Raw genomic sequence first — 19,486 nt, forward strand, 5'->3', positions numbered from 1 at the left:
AGCAAATAACTGCAGCCAAATGTTTCTGGATCAGTTCTGCACACCGGCTTGGAGGAATTGTAGCCCATTCCTCCGGACAGAACAGCTTCAACATCCCAGAGTGGGCCACAACATTTCGATTGGATTAAGGTCAGGACTTTGACTTGGCCATTCCAAAACATTAACTTTAGGCTACGTTTACATTAGACCGTATCTGTCTCGTTTTCTTCGCGGATGCACTGTCTGTTTACATTAAACCACCTGGAAAAGCCGGGAAACGGGAATCCGCCAGCGTCCACGTATTCAATCTAGATCGTATCTGGTCCGGTGCTGTGTAAACATTGAGATACGCGAATACGCTGTGCTGAGCTCTAGCTGGCGTCCTCATTGGACAACGTCACTGTGACATCCACCTTCCTGATTCGCTGGCATTGGTCATGTGACGCGACTGCTGAAAAACGGCGCGGACTTCCGCCTTGTATCACCTTTCATTAAAGAGTATAAAAGTATGAAAATACTGCAAATACTGATGCAAATACTGCCCATTGTGTAGTTATGATTGTCTTTAGGCTTGCCATCCTTCCACTTGCAAGTAGTAAGTGACATGCGCTGGGATCACACACACAGCGGCTCAGTCCCGAATCGTGGCTTGTACACTTCACTCGCGCGCTGTGTGAGCTGCGCAGGGCCGGAGTGCGCACCCTCCAGAGGGCACTCACTGTTCAGGGCGGAGTGATTTGGAGCACAGGATGCCTGCGGAGCCGAGCGTATCCGTGTATTGGTGTTGCTGTGTGCACGGCTAACGGTTTTAGTGTAAACGCGAATCGTTTTAAGAACGTTAATCTGATGATCCGCTGATTCGACGTAATGTAAACGTAGCCTTAGTCTTCTTTAACCATTCTTTGGTAGAACGACTTGTGTGCTTAGGGCCGTTGTCTTGCTGCATGACCCACTTTCTCTTGAGATTCAGTTCATGAACAGATGTCCTGACATTTTCCTTTAGAATTCACTGGCATAATTCAGAATTCATTGTTCCATCAATGACGGCAAGCCGTCCTGGCCCAGATGCAGCAAAACAGGCCCAAACTATGAAACTACCACCACCATGTTTCACAGATGGGATCACGATCTTATGCTAGAATGCAGAGTGCTTTCCTTTCTCCAAACATAACGCTTCTCAAAAAGTTCTATTTTGGTCTCATCCATCCACAAAACATTTTTCCAATAGCCTTCTGGCTTGTCCATGTGATATTTAGCAAACTGCAGACGAGCAGCAGTGTTCTTTTTGGAGAGCAGTGGCTTTCTCCTTGCAACCCTACCATGCACACCATTGTTGTTCAGTGTTCTCCTGATGGTGGACTCATGAACATTAGCCAATGTGAGAGAGGCCTTCAGTTGCTTAGAAGTTACCCTGGGGTCCTTTGTAACCTTGCCAACTATTACACTCCTTGCTCTTGGAGTGATCTTTGTTGGTCGACCACTCATGGGGAGAGTAACAATGGTCTTGAATTTCCTCCATTCGTATACAACCTATCTGACTGTGAATTGGTGGAGTCCAAACTCTTTAGAGATGGTTTTGTAACCTTTTCCAGCCTGATGAGCATCAACGCTTTTTCTGAGGTCCTCAGAAATCTCCTTTGTTTATGCCATGATACACTTCCACAAACGTGTTGTGAAGAACAGACTTTGATAGATCCCTGTTCTTTAAATAAAATAGGGTGCCCACTCACACCTGATCGTCATCCCATTGATTGAAAACACCTGACTCTAATTTCCCCTACAAATTAACTGCTAATCCTAGAGGTTCACATACTTTTGCCACTCACAGATACGCAATATTGGATCATTTTCCTCAATAAATAAATGACCAAGTATAATGTTTTTGTCTCATTTGTTTAACTGGGTTCTCTTTATCTACTTTTAGGACTTGTGTGAAAATCTGATGATTTAGGTTATATTTATGCAGAAATATAGAAAATTCTAAATGGTTCAGAAACTTTCAAGCACCACTGTACATGACTGATACCCATCTTTGGATTCCAAGGGATCCAGACACTGGCTGCGCTAATAATAAATTTATATTGCTTTTCTAAAAGGAACAAGGTGCTCCCATTCACCAGGGTTCCCACGGAGGACAATGTTAAGAGCTTCCCCTTATGCAAGTGTTCTTCGGGTGTTCTTCAAATATTTGAAATGGAGGTCTTTGAAAATTGCCTTTATTTGCTAGCAACCAATTTAGGATTTCTTCAGTTTAAAAGAAAAAACTACCAGACATTTGACCTTGATCCCGTTTGGATCAATTTCAAAATCTAAGAAATTCATCTGCTGGTTACAATTATAATTCCATATAAATCCTACAAACATTCAACAATTCGTTCTTAAGATATTGTGCTGAGGAGAACCTTGGGCAGACAGGGGTGGGTGTTCCAAAAGCCTCTTAACGCTATGAGAATCTTAACTTGGGGGGGGGGGGGGGGGGGGGGGGGGGGGGAGTTCATTGTGCTGCTCGCTCTACTATTTAACAATGATCTTTGTGCTGCGATGCTTTTGGGAAACCCAGGCCAGATGGATGGACACACGGACAACCTGAAAAATGAAAGCCTCCACCACTTGGTGATGGAAGCATAAAAATAAAATGCTCCAACATAAAAGAGCCAATGAGTTGACAGTTGGTTTGTGCTGTTGTGCTAGTTAACTAAAATCCGGTTTAGACAGAACATAAATTTAACATAACTGGTTCTCCACCATGGGCTAAATGTAGCTGCAAATTTTAATTCCAGAGATAATTCCTCTTGCCTTCATATGAATCATTTGTATACAAGATTGACAAACCCTGAGAGCTTTCTAAGCATGTCTTACCTAACTTCAATTGTCTGATTTAATTATACTTCTAGATCCATATTCTTAATGCACTTCAGAAAGAGAAATTTGTTTATAACTGAAACTTGGATTAATTAAAAAAGTGCTTTAACCTGAATCAGCAATTATATGACTGTTTAAATTAAACCAAGACTGAGTTAAGGGTCTCATTTAAATCAGTAAATCAATAAGTATTTAGACTTTAAAAAAAAAAAAAAAAAAAAAAAATTGAATTCCACAAACTCCCATTTAATTATGCAGCATTTTAGAAAAAACAATGTCCATTTTAAAGAAAAAACATGCACACACTGAATAAGATGCAAATAAACCACAATCCACTTCAAGTACTCCATTTTTCTGAATGTAACATTAAACTGGATAAATATTTACCCAATAATAAAAATATCAGTTCAACTCCCAGCCCTAAATCAGTGTTTTCCAACACGATTACGAAAGTAACTCGACATCTTGTTTTTTCACTGCTCCAACATGTCACTCACTTCATGTAGGAGTGTATGAAACATTCAAAAAGAATAACAGACTACTGAATTGATGACATGCTCACATCCATTCAGGTAATACAGATTTAAAATCCCTGTTCCTTAGAGCTAGCAGGTCCAGGTTAACTCTAGCCCCATCCTTTATTGAATTTTAGAGGCTCTCATTCTTCTTTTCTCTCCATCTCTCGCAGCCGTTTCTCCAGCACCCTGACTTTTTGCTCCAGGTGGGCATTGGGGTCTCCCCTGAAAGATGAGGGTCCGATGCCCAGCAGGACACAAGCGAACACCAGGCCAGCTAGTCTCATCGCTGTGGTTTCTGCACTGGCTCCACCATCACTCACAATCAACCCAAACGTGACAATGGCAAAGGCGACTTTTAGCAGAAACAAAGTTCGTCTCACAATGCCTGCAAGCAGACAAACTGCCAAGGACAGCAGCCAGTATCCAAGCAATGCCAGCAAGGCCCACTGAGTCACAAAGACTACACCTTCAGGGGTGAAGCGCTTTATAGGCAGTTTACCTAGGAGGGAAAAAAAAGAAAGAAAGAAAAGGTGTAATCTATTAACCCAACTCTTTTAATGTTTAACTCAAGAAATATTTGGGCAAGATGAAGTTGTGTCTGCAAAGACTAGAAAGAAATCTGTGGCTTGTCAAAGTTTTTAGTGATCCATGTGATTTTAAAACATTACTAATAAATGAATACACCTTCACCTTCTATGAATGCAATTAAAAATACACAAGATACAAAAATTCATATTGTTTCCTCCATTAATGGCTGTTAACTTGTGTGGACTTTATTATTGATATTTAAAGTAATAACATTATTATATAAACTCACCATCAACTCCAGCAGCACCCAGAAAATCTGTGATGTACGTTGCCACTACATTCAGAGCGTGAGCTGCGGCCTGTGAGGTCACTTTTATTGCATCCCCTATAGTCTGTTTAAAGCAACAAAGACAATATTACCTATAGAACACTGTGGCTCTCAAACATGCCCTGACATCTGTAGGCTTCGCACTGGATACAACAGGAAACCAAGTTTTGCCACAAAGGTAAACAACTTGCATGCAGATTCTGCAACCTGCAAATTGGTCTGGGGAAAGATAATCAGCTGGGCCACAAGAGCAGAAGACCAAATCAGGTTCTACTCCTGCCAGCCAAAAACATGAATCAGAGGCTACAGTCAGCACAGACTCGCTTAAACTGGGTGGATTGGAAAAAGACCAGGTGAGGTTTTATCCAATCTTCAACTGTCCGGTTTTAGTGAGCCTGTGCCAAATATGCAAGATCAAAATTCTAGATTGATCTAGATTTCTGTATGATTATCAGCACAGTCATGACACTGCTATGAGTATCAGATCCATCAGCATTGCTGGGATTTTTTGAGTGAGAAATTGCATGGAACAATTTGTGAACGGAAATGATGAGCTCGAGTTTCTAGCTGTCTACGTGGACCACCAAGTTCGGCTGGTTTTATAAATGGGGATTAAACTGCCCAGTGCTTCTGTATACCAAACACTCACTATCATGTGTCAGTGTCACTGCCTCTCCACCATCCTAAAAATACCTGGAATGCAAAGATTTATCTAGATTGTTTGGGTTACAACCAGCAAGTATGTACCTGCAAAGTGTCAACAGGGGAGACTTGAAACAAGTTTTCAGCTTTTGTAGATTGTGTGAAAGTCTTTGCAGGTAGCGCCACATTCATATTGCATTAAAGAGGATTTACTAAACCCTCTTACCACAACATTGACCGTGAGATGGCCTAGTGATTAGTGTGTCCACCTCTCAACCTGGAATCGCAAGTTCTACTAGCAGTTGGGTCATACCAAAGATCATCAAAATGGTACCTACTGCCATCTAGTGAGGCACGCCACAATACAGATGCAAGTAGGGAGTCAAACTCTTGTGGTTACCAGAGGACCAGCCCCACACTGTAACCCCAGCTATGCAACAGGCGAGAGACCAAGGGCTACTGAAGTGGAGATCGGCACTACCCAATGTGCATCAAGGGCCTGCTTAGTACTGGGAAAGGAGACTGCCTGGGAAGATCAGGTCTTGGCACAGGAAGTGACTTACCACAACACTAGTTTCTCAGCTTGTCATATATACTGGCTTCACTTTTTCTGTCATTATTCTTTGCAGGGAGACATGGGACATTATGTTGAGAGACTTGGGACATAGTGGAAAGACATAGAACAAAACTAACATACCTAGGCCTACATGTTTAATTTTTATTTATTACCCAAACTTGTCACATATGAACTGTATGAACACAATGGTGGTACAGCGATAGAAAAATATGTCAGTTTACCAAAAACTGACAAGAAAAAAAACGTTCCATCCTCAAGAAGGAATGAAATAAGTTTAATCCTCATGCAGGGACACACATTTTTAACAACAAAAATTTTAAGCAATTTTTTTTTTTGCAAACCACAAGGAAAAACCTGTAACATGAAGTGTCCCAACTCTCCCCATCTGGCCATTTTGAAGAGAAAAAAAAGTTTAAAAATGTTTTCCCCCCAGAATTTAAGTTCAACAAATAATACTATATTTGGTAACTCTAGGCTACCTACTTTAATTCCTAACAAATCCCCAGCATACATTACACCATAGAATGGAAGTGGACTGAAGTACAAAATACAAATATTGGTTGATAATACTGAACTGCACAAACCTTACTACAGTGTCCAGATTCGTGGCTCCAAATTTAGTAGGTTACTCTAAGGGGCAGCATCTAATTCTGATGTAATCTAAAACCTGATTGGTTGAAATTAACCCCTTCAATGCCCTTGGACGAGTCACGTAAGTCATAAAATCTTTTACCGCTGTGCCTTATGACGTACGCTACTCGTCATAAACACCTTTTATGCATCTTACGTGACATTACTTTAACTTCACAGTGGCACCATATGAATTGCAGTCAATGCCTAAAACATTTTTCCAGTTGAATGTTTTGTACCCCATACCAAAACACAGTCACATGACCCTGTATTCATTGTCTGACAGTGCGTTATTTACCTTTTTTTGCTCTTTTAGTGTGTTTTGGAGCAAATTATGGCAAGAAAGAGATATACTGCAGGAGAAGTGTATATAATATTTAGGGAGACACAGAACATAGAATTGGGAAGTAGTGATGAGGATGAAAGTGGAAATGAGAGCAGTGGAAGTGATCATCAGGGCAGTGGTGCTGATGGATCATCTAGGTGACGGCAGTGAGGACAGCATACCTGATTTGGTCATCAGAGGTAGGAGGCAAGCTGTAGCTAGAGGCCTTGGTAGAGGTAGAACTAAAGGTGGTGGAAGAGTAATGCCAAGAGGGAGAGGGCCATGCAGGCGAAGTGGTAGGGTGCATGTACGTGGGTGGTGCACATGGTGGAGGACATGGTATGAGAGGAGATAGCGAGACTGAGAATGCTGCTGTTGTTGGGGCTGATGGAGGAGGGGATGGTGAGGATAAGCATGATGATCATAATGATGATGATAATCAGGGAAACCAAAATGTATATTAGCCAGTTCTGGCATTTTGACGACAATGAAGCACACAGACAGACATGGAATACACGGAACACTTTGAATAGAGATCTTGCAGTCACGTGACCGGAAAGTACACAGCTGCCATTTTGTCGTTAAAAAAACACCGCTGAATACTGCTGCACTCATGTACAAAATGGATCAATTTCAACCGACGGACTACACGGCTCATTTTTCTAATGAACAAATAACTAGATACATGTCTAAAATAAACGACCTATGGATTAGTGACCCTTATGGCTTACCGGACGTAGTTTTCACGACCGTGTCAGTGGATATGGAACTGCCAGAGGTGGAATACCCAGATGTGTATAATTACCTCATTAACTTTCCCTCGCTGTTCAGTGGTGAAGCACTGCGTGCTTATAAATCTCTGGACAGTTATCTTTACAGAAATTCAGGATTTGTCAGCCCCCCTCAGATGTGGCATCTTGTAAACAAGAAAATAACAATCCTCATTGGACGGGTAAGTCACTTAAGTATTGAGTACTAGTACTGATACTAGATATATCAGTAGTATCTAGTATAGCACTGACCAGCCGATTATAGAATAGAATAAGGTAATTCCAGTTGTAATTCCAAATCGTCCGTCTTGTTTACCATGGATCTGGCGTTGGAGAGGTAGAGGCTTGGCAGTGGAGGTTTGAGTAGCTGTTTTCTGAGTTTAGTCAACAGGCCGGCTCTGCCTGCAGCCTCGCTCCCGTTTCCGCTCCCGACGCTGCCTCCTTCGCCTGCCAGACCCGATAACAATCCACGGAGACCCCGCTGGTCTCGCTATCTCGTCCAGAATGTTGTGCATGCGATGGAAATTGCTACAAACCGTCATTTTCTGCTGGAAACCAATGTCCAGTAAGTCCATATGGTTGTAGTGGATATTGAAGTCCGGTACAGACGAACAACACGCAAAAATACACACAAAAAACGTGCACAGGTAGAGAGAGCTTGTAGCTGCAGCCGTTGTAGTAGAATTGTATATAGTAGGGTTTTCCAGAAGAAAAGGTAGAAGCAGAAGTAGACCCAGAATGAAGTAGAAGGCGGAAATATGGCGTTTGACCGACAAGATGACGTCTGTTACAATCTGGATCGGCTGTAACGTCACATGCAAGATCTCTATACATGGACCCTTGGTATACATTGTGTTTTCAAGTACTAGTAATTCATGTTTATGGACAGGTTCTCATTGACAAGACCAGTTGTCTTGTTTTTTTTTTTTTTTTAATGATGTTTTTGAAGTTGTTTGTTTATTTAAAAAAAAAAAAAAAAAAAAAAAAAAAAGGTATTTTTACTCTACAACAGTGTTTATTTTTTAACATTTGTATAGAAAAAAAAACAAAGTTCTGAACAAGTTAGAGAAAGATTATCAAAATCTCTCAATTTTGACCTATTTTTGTCCTACATACCCAGCACATTACAATAGGCCGTTTGTAGGAATTGGTCACATGTCAATTTTCCCCATAGCAACAAGCCCGTGGTGGGCAAGCTAACATGACATTCCTTGACGACTATAAAAGAGAGTCTGGCTGGCGATGCGAAGCAATCCATTTCTATAATAGCTGTTTTTACCTTTTCTACTGTGTTTTTTGACCCGAATTTTCGTGTGTACTTGGAAAAAAAGTTTGTGGTTTTAACTTCTGTCGCAAGTTAAAGCGAATCATTGGCCGTAAAAGAGAGTTTTTTGGACTCAAGTTGGTCGCCACCGAAAGAAATTCACGTGCGAAATGGCAGATTTCTCAGGTATGTTTATAACTTATAATTGCTCCTTTTCTACCTTTATCATTCGCTTAATGTGTGAAGATTCTTGAAAATACAGATATCTGTAGGTGTTTTTAGCCAATAAGAAGCAGATTTATTCCCCAATGATTCGCTTTAACTTACGACAGAAGTTAAAACCACAAACTTTTTCCAAGTACACACAAATTCGGGTCAAAAACAGTAGAAAAGGTAAAAACAGCCATTATAGAAATGGATTGCTTTGCATCACCAGCCAAACTCTTATGGTTGTCAAGGAATGTCAAGTTAGCTTGCCCACCACGGGCTTGCTGCTATGGAGAAAATTGACACGTGACCAATTCCTGCAAATGGCCTATTAATTATGGGTGGCAGCCAAGAAGTTAAAGGGCACATCACAGGTAAATTCAGGAGCAAGATCAATGTAATTCTCCTATTTTATATTAAACTTTGGTCAAATATCTAACATTCTGTATTCTCTGCAATTTTTTTTTTTTACCTTGCGCAATACCAGAAAAATTCAGTTGAAATCAAGCCATTTGAGGTGAATTGGTCCACCTCTGAAAAAACTTGCCATTTGAATTTCCCGGCAAACACTGATTTTTGTGACGTCGCGTGCGGGACGCCTCCCTCTGAATCCTACATCAGCGCTGGTTTGTTTATGAGAAAACAACCTGGTGGTTTTCTGCAAATTTCTTCAACGCACAATTATCAAAATGGTTAACAGATGTATCGTAAGAAGGTGTAGCAACACCAATCTTAACGGGATTAGTACTCACCATTTTCCAAAAGACCGGACAATGAGAGAGAAATGGGAGCGCTTGGGCTACACAGGCTGTGCACTGAAACTGTGCAAAGCTCGCGCAGCCTGCTCGTGCTTCCGCAGATAACGTCACGAATCTGGCTCCAGACTCCCTTGGGATTTTTCCAGACGCGTTTTATTTTATTTTTTTCTGCTGTAGACAGATGGCCTTGTGCAAAATTACCCTTCTGGATGAGTGTGTAAAGGGACATATGTCTGGGAAGATTCTCAGGGCCCATCCACACGAGTACGCGGCCTCACCCAATACTCTGTCGTTTAAAAAAAAAATAAAAATCTCCGTAAACACAGCGTCATTTCCAGAAATATCTGCGTCCACACGGATTCACTGGAAACGACCCAAAACGCTGTAGTACATATGCCAGGCCTGTATGTGGCGCCGTGACGCCGCCACACCAATACACTAAAACCGGAAGAGAAGCCATGGAGCATGCGTATAAAGGTCACGCGCTGTTTACAAAACAAGCTCATAACACGAGAAGAGGACGATCATGGCCAGCGCAACTCAGAGGAAGAGGAGAGTCTTTTGTGTGGACTGACAATGAAGTGGAACTTCTACTTCGTGTCACACTGGACGTTTCTGCAGTATGAGCACAAGCCTGTAGTCCGCCATTGTTATGACGCGTCTAGCGGCGGCAGCTGAGGTTAAAGGTTAGAGAGGCGGGGCTTATACATCATCGTTTCTGAAAAAAATCCGCACTCGCCGTCCAGACGACTCCGGGCTATCCAGCGTTTTAGGATTTTCCCACTCTGGGACCCGTTTTCAAAAAATACCGGTTTCACACCTCGAAAAAGCCAGATCCGTCTGGACGCGAGGCCGAAACGATAAAGTATTTATGCGGATTCGACAAAAACGTACTCGTGTGGACGGGCCCTCAGTCATCCAGGTCATAGTAAACTGTGGGTGGTAAAAGCAAGCAACTGGACTTGCTTGAAAATGTTTCACCTCTCATCCAAAAGGCTTCTTCAGTTCTGTCTGACTAAATAGGGAGTATCAGGTATTTATCCTCTCATGGATGAAAAGCAATCCTAAGGCTGTTGAGTCCAGTGGCGGCTGGTAGTCTTTCAAACAGGGGAGGCTGGTCGGTTACGATATTTCCAGATTTTAAAAGAAAAAACACATCAGTTTTGCCCATACTCTTGCCTCTGATCTGGCTGATTGTTGGCAGGGTCACAAACTGTGAAATAACAGGTTCTTTTGGCCCATTAGCCTACTGTCCAATATACATGATGGTGGTGTTGGGGGGGGGTATATTTTAACATTTTATATTTTCAAAATTGTGGCATGTTGTTTAAAAATTGATCATTATTGAAAGCAGCTCTTTGTCAGGAACCTCAGCAGTAACAGCAGAGTGTTCTGGAATAGGCACAAGCACTGACCTTGGGGAGCCAAACACAGGGATGCAAACAGCGCGCCTTTTGGCGGATGCCGCCTTTTTCATGGCTGAATCGCGCAGATCCAAATTTTTTTTTTTTTTGGGGGGGGGGGGGGGGGGGGGGGCGTTGGAGTGTCTGATTATAATTTCAAAGTAAATTCTGTATTAAAATTACTAAATAAGCAAATCCGTTACAGTCCAAGAAACAGGAAGTATAAGGATGAGAAAAAAAAAAAAAAAAAGTTTAAATCGGGAAGCTGCGCACATTTGTGCAGTGCGCAGCTTCCCGATTTAAACTGTTTTTTTTCTCATCCTTATACTTCCTGTTTCATGGACTGTAATGGATTTGCTTATTTAGTCATTTTAATACAGAATTTACTTTGAAATTATAATCAGACACTCCAACGCCCCCCCCCCCCCCCCCCCCCCAAAAAAAAAAAAAAAAATCGGATCTGCGCGATTCAGCCGTGAAAAAGGCGGCATCCACCAAAAGGCGCGCTGTTTGCATCCCTGAAACAGAGCTGGGTGCCACACATTTCATTCAATGACACTTTCCCTATATTTTACTTATTTTGACTGAGAAATGTTTTATTGACAATTTTGATAACCCTTCACTTTTAATCCAGGTCTGTAGTGTGAAATGTTCTCGGCTGTGTTTTTGTTTAAAAATGTTTTCCAAATTGTAGCTGTGTTTAATTCATATCCAGAAAAATATATATTCCAATATAATATACTCAGCATAAACATTTTAAATAGATTCTATATTTTTGGTCCATCCATGACATATTACTAAAGTAGCCTATTTACTGTTGTTGATGTGGGTCACTTGCTGTTAGCCAATTCACTTTCTCGTACCAGGAGAGCTGAAAGGAACGAGTATTATTCCCCACCTTTTTCACCAAGTCAATTTGAGACGTTGGTCTACCCTGCTCTTTAATTTTTTCCTCGAAAGGAAGACTGGCAAATGGCTTCGCCAAAATTAACTCAGCAATGCTCGGCATCCGTGCGCAGCTTTCTTGCTAGCTGACTAGCCCCCTCAAGTTCAGTCACTCAAATAAACGCAATTTCTGGAACTAAAATAGCAAACTTGACAACACTATATTTACAATGAAAATATATACAAACTAAAAAAGCTGGTAAAATCCGTATGTAATGAATGAAATCGAAATGTAAACTGATCTCTTACAATACACCACAGCACTTGCGAATCTGCATGGGACTGAACTGAAATTCACCGCTGCCTGTCTATATTTGAAACGAGCTGTCAAAGAAAATATCCGGCCGCTTTCACCAATCACCAGTCTCCTCGCAGAAACTGCCATGTCCCTCCCACTGTGAGGCTCGGAGTCCGTGGGCGGGCATTTTCGCAGTATTTGTCCAATAACCGTCTTGCATTTTGAGATTGAAAAGCGCATAGCTCCCAAATGCCATTGAAGTCCACTGAGGCTGGGAGTCCATGAGACTCCGTGGGCGGGCGTTTTCGCAGTATTTGTCCAATAATCGTCTTGCATTTTGATATTGAAAGTGCATACTAGCTCCCAAATGCCATTGAAGTCCACTGAGGCTGAGCTGCATCGTGCTGTCACGAGGGGGAGAAACTCACGCGCACATTAGGCGAACTGGGGAAAGTTATAACGGAATGATTTCGCACTGTAGAAGTTCCAAAAGGAAGTTAAGTTTCCCTGCTACAGTCATGTGACCAACTACGGCAAACGAAGGTTAAACTACAGTGAAAAAGGCGAAGTGAACCCGGTGTGCTTTTTGTTCACAATGCGCAGATTAGGCGAACCGTACCATTGATTTTTAGCGAACCGTACTGAGACCACCTCCTGAGGTGGTCTCAGTTTGGTTCGCTTTAAAGGGGTCTGGGTACGGTTGGAGTGTTCACATATGCGCAAAAAATGCTGAGTCATCGATCTGAGTTCGGTTAGATGGCTGAAAGGGACCAAGTGTGAAAACACCCTTTGAGCAATCGCCTGTGGTTGAGTCATCCTGTTGGTGTGGGTCACTGGGGGCTGGGTGTGAATGGCCTACAGAGTCATTGGGGTGATTGATGGATTGTTGATTCTCTCTATCCTCTTGTGAGTCACTGAAAACAGCTGGGTTTTGGTGTGCATTCAGTTGTCTGGGAAGTGTGCCAAGGACTGCATTGTAGGTGGCTGATAAATGAAGTCTTGGGCTACATCCACACGACAACGAGATTTAAAAAAAAAAATAATAATAATAATCGCATCCACATGGGCAACGGATCAGTAAAATATCAGGTACATATGGCAACGCAACGCTTGCTGAAAACGATGTAATACACATGCCACACCTCTAGGTGCACTGTAAGACGGTCCCATCGGAGACACCAGAATAATAGAAGTAGTAAGGACGCATGCACATAAACTATTATGCGCGAGACTTCATATTAGCCACAGTCAGAAAAATCTGTTCGTAAAATTACGTTATAATGACCAAATACAATGAAAAGTATTTTTCCAGTCTCACCTGTGAAAGGTAATCCCATGTGATCTCGTTTGGACGGCAAACCTGTTGGTACAGTTAAACGCAGCACATGAATGAGGCATCTTTATTCTCCGCTTTGACCCATCCAATATGGCGGCGAGGATGACGTATGATTCTACGCGGAAGGCGGCGTCTTTAATGGTCCGGAATAAATTGAATGCTACACGTTGATGGATTAATTTGTTCTTCTACGCCCTTTTTGAGGAATGTATTGTAGGACTTAAACCAACATCTGAAGAGGTGAGATCGCTCCTTTTTTTCCCCTATTTTTGCTGGCGGGATTGACTCTGCCCTAAGGGCTATTCTCCCTCTCTCTCTCACTTTGCACCATTACACAATAAATATTCACAGTGAAAATATTTTGTAAGCGCGTTTCATGAACCAAGTTATAAGATTTGTTGACAACTCGCATCGAGTGAGTTAGGCCGAATCCCATTTCACCCCTTGGACCAACCCCTTGGCCCTTCCCCTCCATTTTGCGCGTTCACGTGAAGGGGTAGGGGTATCCCAATCCCAGTTAACGCGGAGGGGTAGGGGAAGGGGTAGGGCTTCTGTACCCCTCCAAACGGAGATTTTCCTGGAGCTGACTCCGAACGAAGGGGTTTGAGTGATTTCCCACAATGCCATGCGGATTTCAGCGAGATTTCATGCGGATTTAAGAAAGATGGCGTTTCCTGCGGCGAAAGATTGTCATAAATGTATTTTCTCCATTATTTACGTGTTTTAAGTTGTTATCCAGAGGAAACACGCCGCTTGATTCGCTTTCGAGCTGAGAATGAGCAGCGATTTCTGAAATCCAAGCTGCTGCTAAAAAGCTTTGGGAGTGAGTATTGTTTTCGGTTGCTTGACTGCGTACGTTTTGTTCTGTTATTCTCGCTTTTATTGTTTACATGAGTGTTCTGACACCTCATTCTGTCGGATGTGGTGCACTAAGCGCCAAAGATATCCCATTCAGTGGTGTTAGTTAACAAATCACACCCTGCCAGCAGAGATTTCTGTTCTGGCTCTGACTGTAGCGGCTGGTCGCAGCCAATGACGCATTTGGTCGCGTTTTGCTAACGTAAACGCTGACGGAGGTACGCGATGACGTATGCGATCGTTGAAGGGCTATCCCAATACGTAAGGGTTGAATTTCAAGCCCTATCCCTTGTAGCTCAGTTTCAAGGGGAAGGGCCAAGGGGAAGGCGGAGGGGAAGGCGGAGGGGTAGAAATTAGAATTGGGATTGGGCCTTACACTTCTACCCGGCGTGAAGCACATGTGGTTGTGACGTCATCGTAAACAAATCCGTTCTACTCATCCAGACGACTTCGCAACAGCGCCGTTGCCAGATCTTTCCACTCTGGAACCCGTTCTCAAAAGATTTCGTTTTGGGGCACCCAAAACGCCGGTGCCGTGTGGACGCCAGGCCGAAACGATAAACAATTTTATCAGATTCACCTGAATCCATTGCCGTGTGGACAGGGCCTTAAACCACCACCTCTGTTCAGTGATGGCTGTTCCAGGTTAACAAAAATGGCTTCTTTAACTCCTTGCTCATACCAACGATCCTTTCTGGCTAAAATGCGTACGTTGCAATCCTGAAATGAGTGTCCTTTGTTGTTAAGATGAAGATAGACAGCAGAGTCCTGGCCTGAGGAACTAGCTCTCGTGTTGAGCCATGCGCCTGTGAAGCGGTTGTTTTGTTTCCCCAATATACGTGTCCGTGCATTCCTCACTGCACTGAATTGCATACACTACGTTGCCCTGTTTGTGTCTGGCTATTCTGTCCTTAGGGTCGACCAGTTTCTGCTTCAGGGTGTTACTGGGTCTGAAATGTACCGGAATGTGTTTGTAGAAGATCCTCCTGAGTTTCTCAGATAGACCAGAAATGTAAGGAATGACAATGTTCTTGCATTTGTTCCTTTTTCTGCTCTTGAAGAAAGCCCAGTTGGGAGACCCACAGTTGTGAAGTGCTTTTACCACCCACAGTAAAGGGACATACTCATCTCTAGCCGCTTTATCCTGTTCTACAGGGTCGCAGACAAGCTGGAGCCTATCCCAGCTGACTACAGGCAAAAGGCGGGGTACACCCTGGACAAGTCACCAGCTCATCACAGGGCTGACACGTAGACACACAACCATTCACACTCACATTCACACCTACGGTCAATTTAGAGTCACCAGTTAACCTAACCTGCATGTCTTTGGACTGTGGGGGAAACCGGAGCACCCGGAGAAAACCCACGCAGACACGGGGAGAACATGCAAACTCCGCACAGAAAGGCCCTCGCTGGCCAAGGGGCTCAAACCCGGACCTTCTTGCTGTGAGGCGACAGCGCTAACCACTACACCACCGTGCCGCCGCATGTGAACTCATCTCATCTCATTATCTCTAGCCGCTTTATCCTTCTACAGGGTCGCAGGCAAGCTGGAGCCTATCCCAGCTGACTACGGGCGAAAGGCGGGGTACACCCTGGACAAGTCGCCAGGTCATCACAGGGCTGACACAGACACAGACAACCATTCACACTCACATTCACACCTACGGTCAATTTAGAGTCACCAGTTAACCTAACCTGCATGTCTTTGGACTGTGGGGGAAACCGGAGCACCCGGAGGAAACCCACGCGGACACGGGGAGAACATGCAAACTCCACACAGAAAGGCCGCATGTGAACTCCATTACAAAAATTTAAAACAAGAGGTCCTTGTTTTAAATACTTTCATATTAAAAAAAAAACAAAAACGAGTTGGTCCAGAATATGCACTTTAATTAATGGGAATACAAACTGCCCCAGGTCTCCCCTGTCACAAGTTTCCCCGCTCTCCCCATACCAGGAGTGCACATGATAAAGGTGACACTTAATACCAATATAAACTTGACACTGAATGACGCTTCGTTTTACACGTGGGAGGATGGTCTTACTAGAGTTAGTCAGACTGGTCAGATTTTTAATTGGTATTTAAGGATAAACACTCAGTCTTCTTACCTTTAGCAGCGTCTCGACTGTTTGTTTACCGAAAAGGGAAACCAGATAGGAGTGAGCATCATCACCGAGGCTCTTCACAGCGGAGTGTGCACTCTGCCACATGCTCGAGGCTGTTTCTGATACAGCACACACTCTCTCACGAGTCAGCGTGGATAAAATAAACACCAGCGACACAAAAAACTTGGCCATTTTACAGCCTAAACTACTGATGCAGCTTTCAGTGCGTCTTCTCTTCCGTAACTATAACCTGATCACTTGCAATAACTATCTAACATTCTTAAAAACAATACCGGAAGTAAGTAATGCAGATAGCACTCGAGGAAACCGGAACTCCACAAGGTTTGGAAAAGTGAAGCACTAAGACGTTTACTCGACCAGACCTCTGTCCTCGATTTAAAACCTAAAACAAATAAAGTTAAAATAAGACAAAAACACAACCTAACTTCCAACCATCAACGCCTTTAGTAGACATTCAGCGGCTAAATCCCAAACTGCTCCCTACATCCCTAGATAAGTGCACTACATCAGGAATAATGGTGTTTACACTGGTCCATTTTATCTTCAATATGGAGCCATTTAGGATCGAGCCTGTGGTTTCAGGGATTAAAAATGACTCCATACTGCCATCTACTGATAAATTCAGTCATTGTCTAGCTTTAGTATTTACACTGACTTACTGAATACAAAATACTTTTTCCACTCACAGATATATAATATTGGATCATTTTCTTTGATAAATAAATTAACTATAATTTTTTAAATCTTATTTGTTTAATTTGGTTCTCTTTATCTACTTGTGGGTAAAATCTGATAATGTTTTAAGTCATATTTATGTAGAAATATACAGTACAACCCCAAATCAGGAAAAATTGGGACAGTATAGAAAATGCAAATTAAAAAAAACAACAAAGCAGTGATTTATTTCACTTTTACTTGTATTTCATTGCAGACAGTATGAACACAAGATCTTTCATACAGTGGTGCTTGAAAGTTTGTGAACCCTTTAGAATTTTCTATATTTCTGCATAAATTACCTAAAATGTCATCAGATTTTCACACAAGCCCTAAAAGGAGATAAAGAGAACCCGGTTAAACAAATGAGACAAATAAAATTTGTATTATATTTGATCATTTATTTATTGAGGAAAATGATCCAATATTACATATCTGTGAGTGGCAAAAGTATGTGAACCTCTAGGATTAGCAGTTAATTTGAAGGTGAAATTAGAGTCAGGTGTTTTCAATCAATGGGATGACAATCAGGTGTGAGTGGGCACCCTGTTTTATTTAAAGAACAGGGATCTATCAAAGTCTGATCTTCACAACACATGTTTGTGGAAGTGTATCATGGCATGAACAAAGGAGATTTCTGAGGACCTCAGAAGAAGTGTTATTGATGCTCATCAGGCTGGAAAAGGTTACAAAACCATCTCTAAAGAGTTTGGACTCCACCAATCCATAGTCAGACAGATTGTGTACAAATGGAGGAAATTTAAGACCATTGTTACCCTCCCCAGGAGTGGTCGACCAACAAAGATCACTCCAATAGTCGGCGAGGTCACAAAGGACCCCAGGGTAACTTCTAAGCAACTGAAAGCCTCTCACATTGGCTAATGTTAACGTTCATGAATCCACCATCAGGAGAACACTGAACAACAATGGTGTGTATGACAGGGTTGCAAGGAGAAAGCCACTGCTCTCCAAAAAGAACACTGCTGCTCATCTGCAGTTTGCTAAAGATCATATGGACAAGCCAGAAAGCTATTGGAAAAATATTTTGTGGATGGATGAGACCAAAATAGAACTTTTTGGTTTAAATGAGGAGCGTTATGTTTGGAGAAAGGAAAACACCGCATTCTAGCATAAGAACCTTATCCCATCTGTGAAACATGGTGGTGGTAGAATCATGGTTTGGGTCCGTTTTACTGCACCTGGGCCAGGACGGCTTGCCATCATTGATGGAATAATGAATTCTGAATTATACCAGTGAATTCTAAAGGAAAATGTGAGGACATCTGTCCATGAACTGAATCTCAAGAGAAGGTGGGTCATGCACACAAGTTGTTCTACCAAGGAATGGTTAAAGAAAAATAAAGTTAATGTTTTGGAATGGCCAAGTCAAAGTCCTGACCTTAATCTAATCAAAATGTTGTGGAAGGACCTGAAGCGAGCAGTTCATGTGAGGAAACCCACCAACATCCCAGAGCTGAAGCTGTTCTATACGGAGGAATGGGCTAAAATTCCTCCAAGCCAGTGTGCAGGACTGATCGACAGTTACCGGAAACGTTTAGTTGCAGTTATTGCTGCACAAGCAGGTCACACCAGATACTGAAAGCAAAGGTTCACATACTTTTAGGACTTGTGTGAAAACCTGATGGTTTAGGTCATATTTATGCAGAAATATAGAAAATTCTAAAGGGTTCCCAAACTTCCAAGCACCACTATATGTTGTCTGGTTAACTTCATTTAATTTCACAATAAAAACATTCCTGTGTTTCAGGCCTACAACACATTCCAAAAAAAGTTGTGACGGGGGCAGTTTAGGGCTAGTAATGAGGTAAAACAATTAGATAAAGATGTGATTTGAAACAGGTGATGTCACCAGGTGACTGTATCATAATTTGGTATAAAATCAGTATCCAGGAAAGGCCTAGTTTTTTGAGGAGCAATGATAGGCTGAGGATCTCTAGTTTGTCAACAAATGTATGAGAAAATTATTGAAATGTTTAAAAACAATGTTCCTCAGGGAAAGATATGAAGGGATTTGGATATTTCACCCTCTATGGTGCATAATATCATTAAACGATTCAAGGAATCTGAAGGAATTTTGGTGCATAAAGGGCAAGGGCACAAGCCTAAGCTGAACACCTGTGATCTCTGATCCCTCAGACAGCACTGGATCAAGAACCGTCATTCATCTATAGCTGATATAACTACATGGGCTCAGGATTCCTTTGGCAACCCTTTGTCAAGCACTACAATATGGAGTTACATCCACGAATGCCAGTTACTTTACTGTGCAAAAAAGAAGGCTTATGTTAACTGTGTCCAGAAGTGCTGTTGAATTTTCTGGACTTGGAGGCATCTGGGATCCATCACACAGTGGGAATGTGTATTGTGGTCAGATGAATCAGTATTACAAGTCCCTTTTGGAAGAAATGGACACCATGTGCTCTGGACCAAAGATGAAAAGGACCATCCAAACT

General features: G+C 42.3%; 1 protein-coding gene across 1 annotated transcript; it reads right to left on the reverse strand.

The window, feature by feature from the left end:
• Positions 1-3,071: 3,071 nt before the first annotated feature.
• On the reverse strand, positions 3,072-16,821 carry tmem109 (transmembrane protein 109). The gene is made up of 3 exons (XM_060924854.1): positions 16,281-16,821; positions 4,177-4,279; positions 3,072-3,858 (listed from the first exon to the last, which is right to left on the reverse strand). The coding sequence occupies exons 1-3, from the start codon at positions 16,467-16,469 to the stop codon at positions 3,500-3,502; spliced, it is 651 nt and encodes a 216-aa protein (XP_060780837.1). The 5' UTR covers positions 16,470-16,821; the 3' UTR covers positions 3,072-3,499.
• Between the last annotated feature and the right edge of the window lie 2,665 nt (positions 16,822-19,486).

This window comes from Neoarius graeffei, chromosome 7, assembly GCF_027579695.1.
Source record: "Neoarius graeffei isolate fNeoGra1 chromosome 7, fNeoGra1.pri, whole genome shotgun sequence".
Classification (NCBI taxonomy): Eukaryota; Metazoa; Chordata; class Actinopteri; order Siluriformes; family Ariidae; genus Neoarius; species Neoarius graeffei.

Excerpts from the sequence above, each read along its gene's own strand:
- tmem109 (XM_060924854.1), bottom strand. The coding sequence starts at position 16,469 with ATGGCCAAGTTTTTTGTGTCGCTGGTGTTTATTTTATCCACGCTGACT. Across the intron at positions 4,280-16,280 it reads CAGTCGAGACGCTGCTAAAG|ACTATAGGGGATGCAATAAA; the intron begins GTAAGAAGACTG and ends TGCTTTAAACAG. Across the intron at positions 3,859-4,176 it reads GGGTGCTGCTGGAGTTGATG|GTAAACTGCCTATAAAGCGC; the intron begins GTGAGTTTATAT and ends TTTCCCTCCTAG.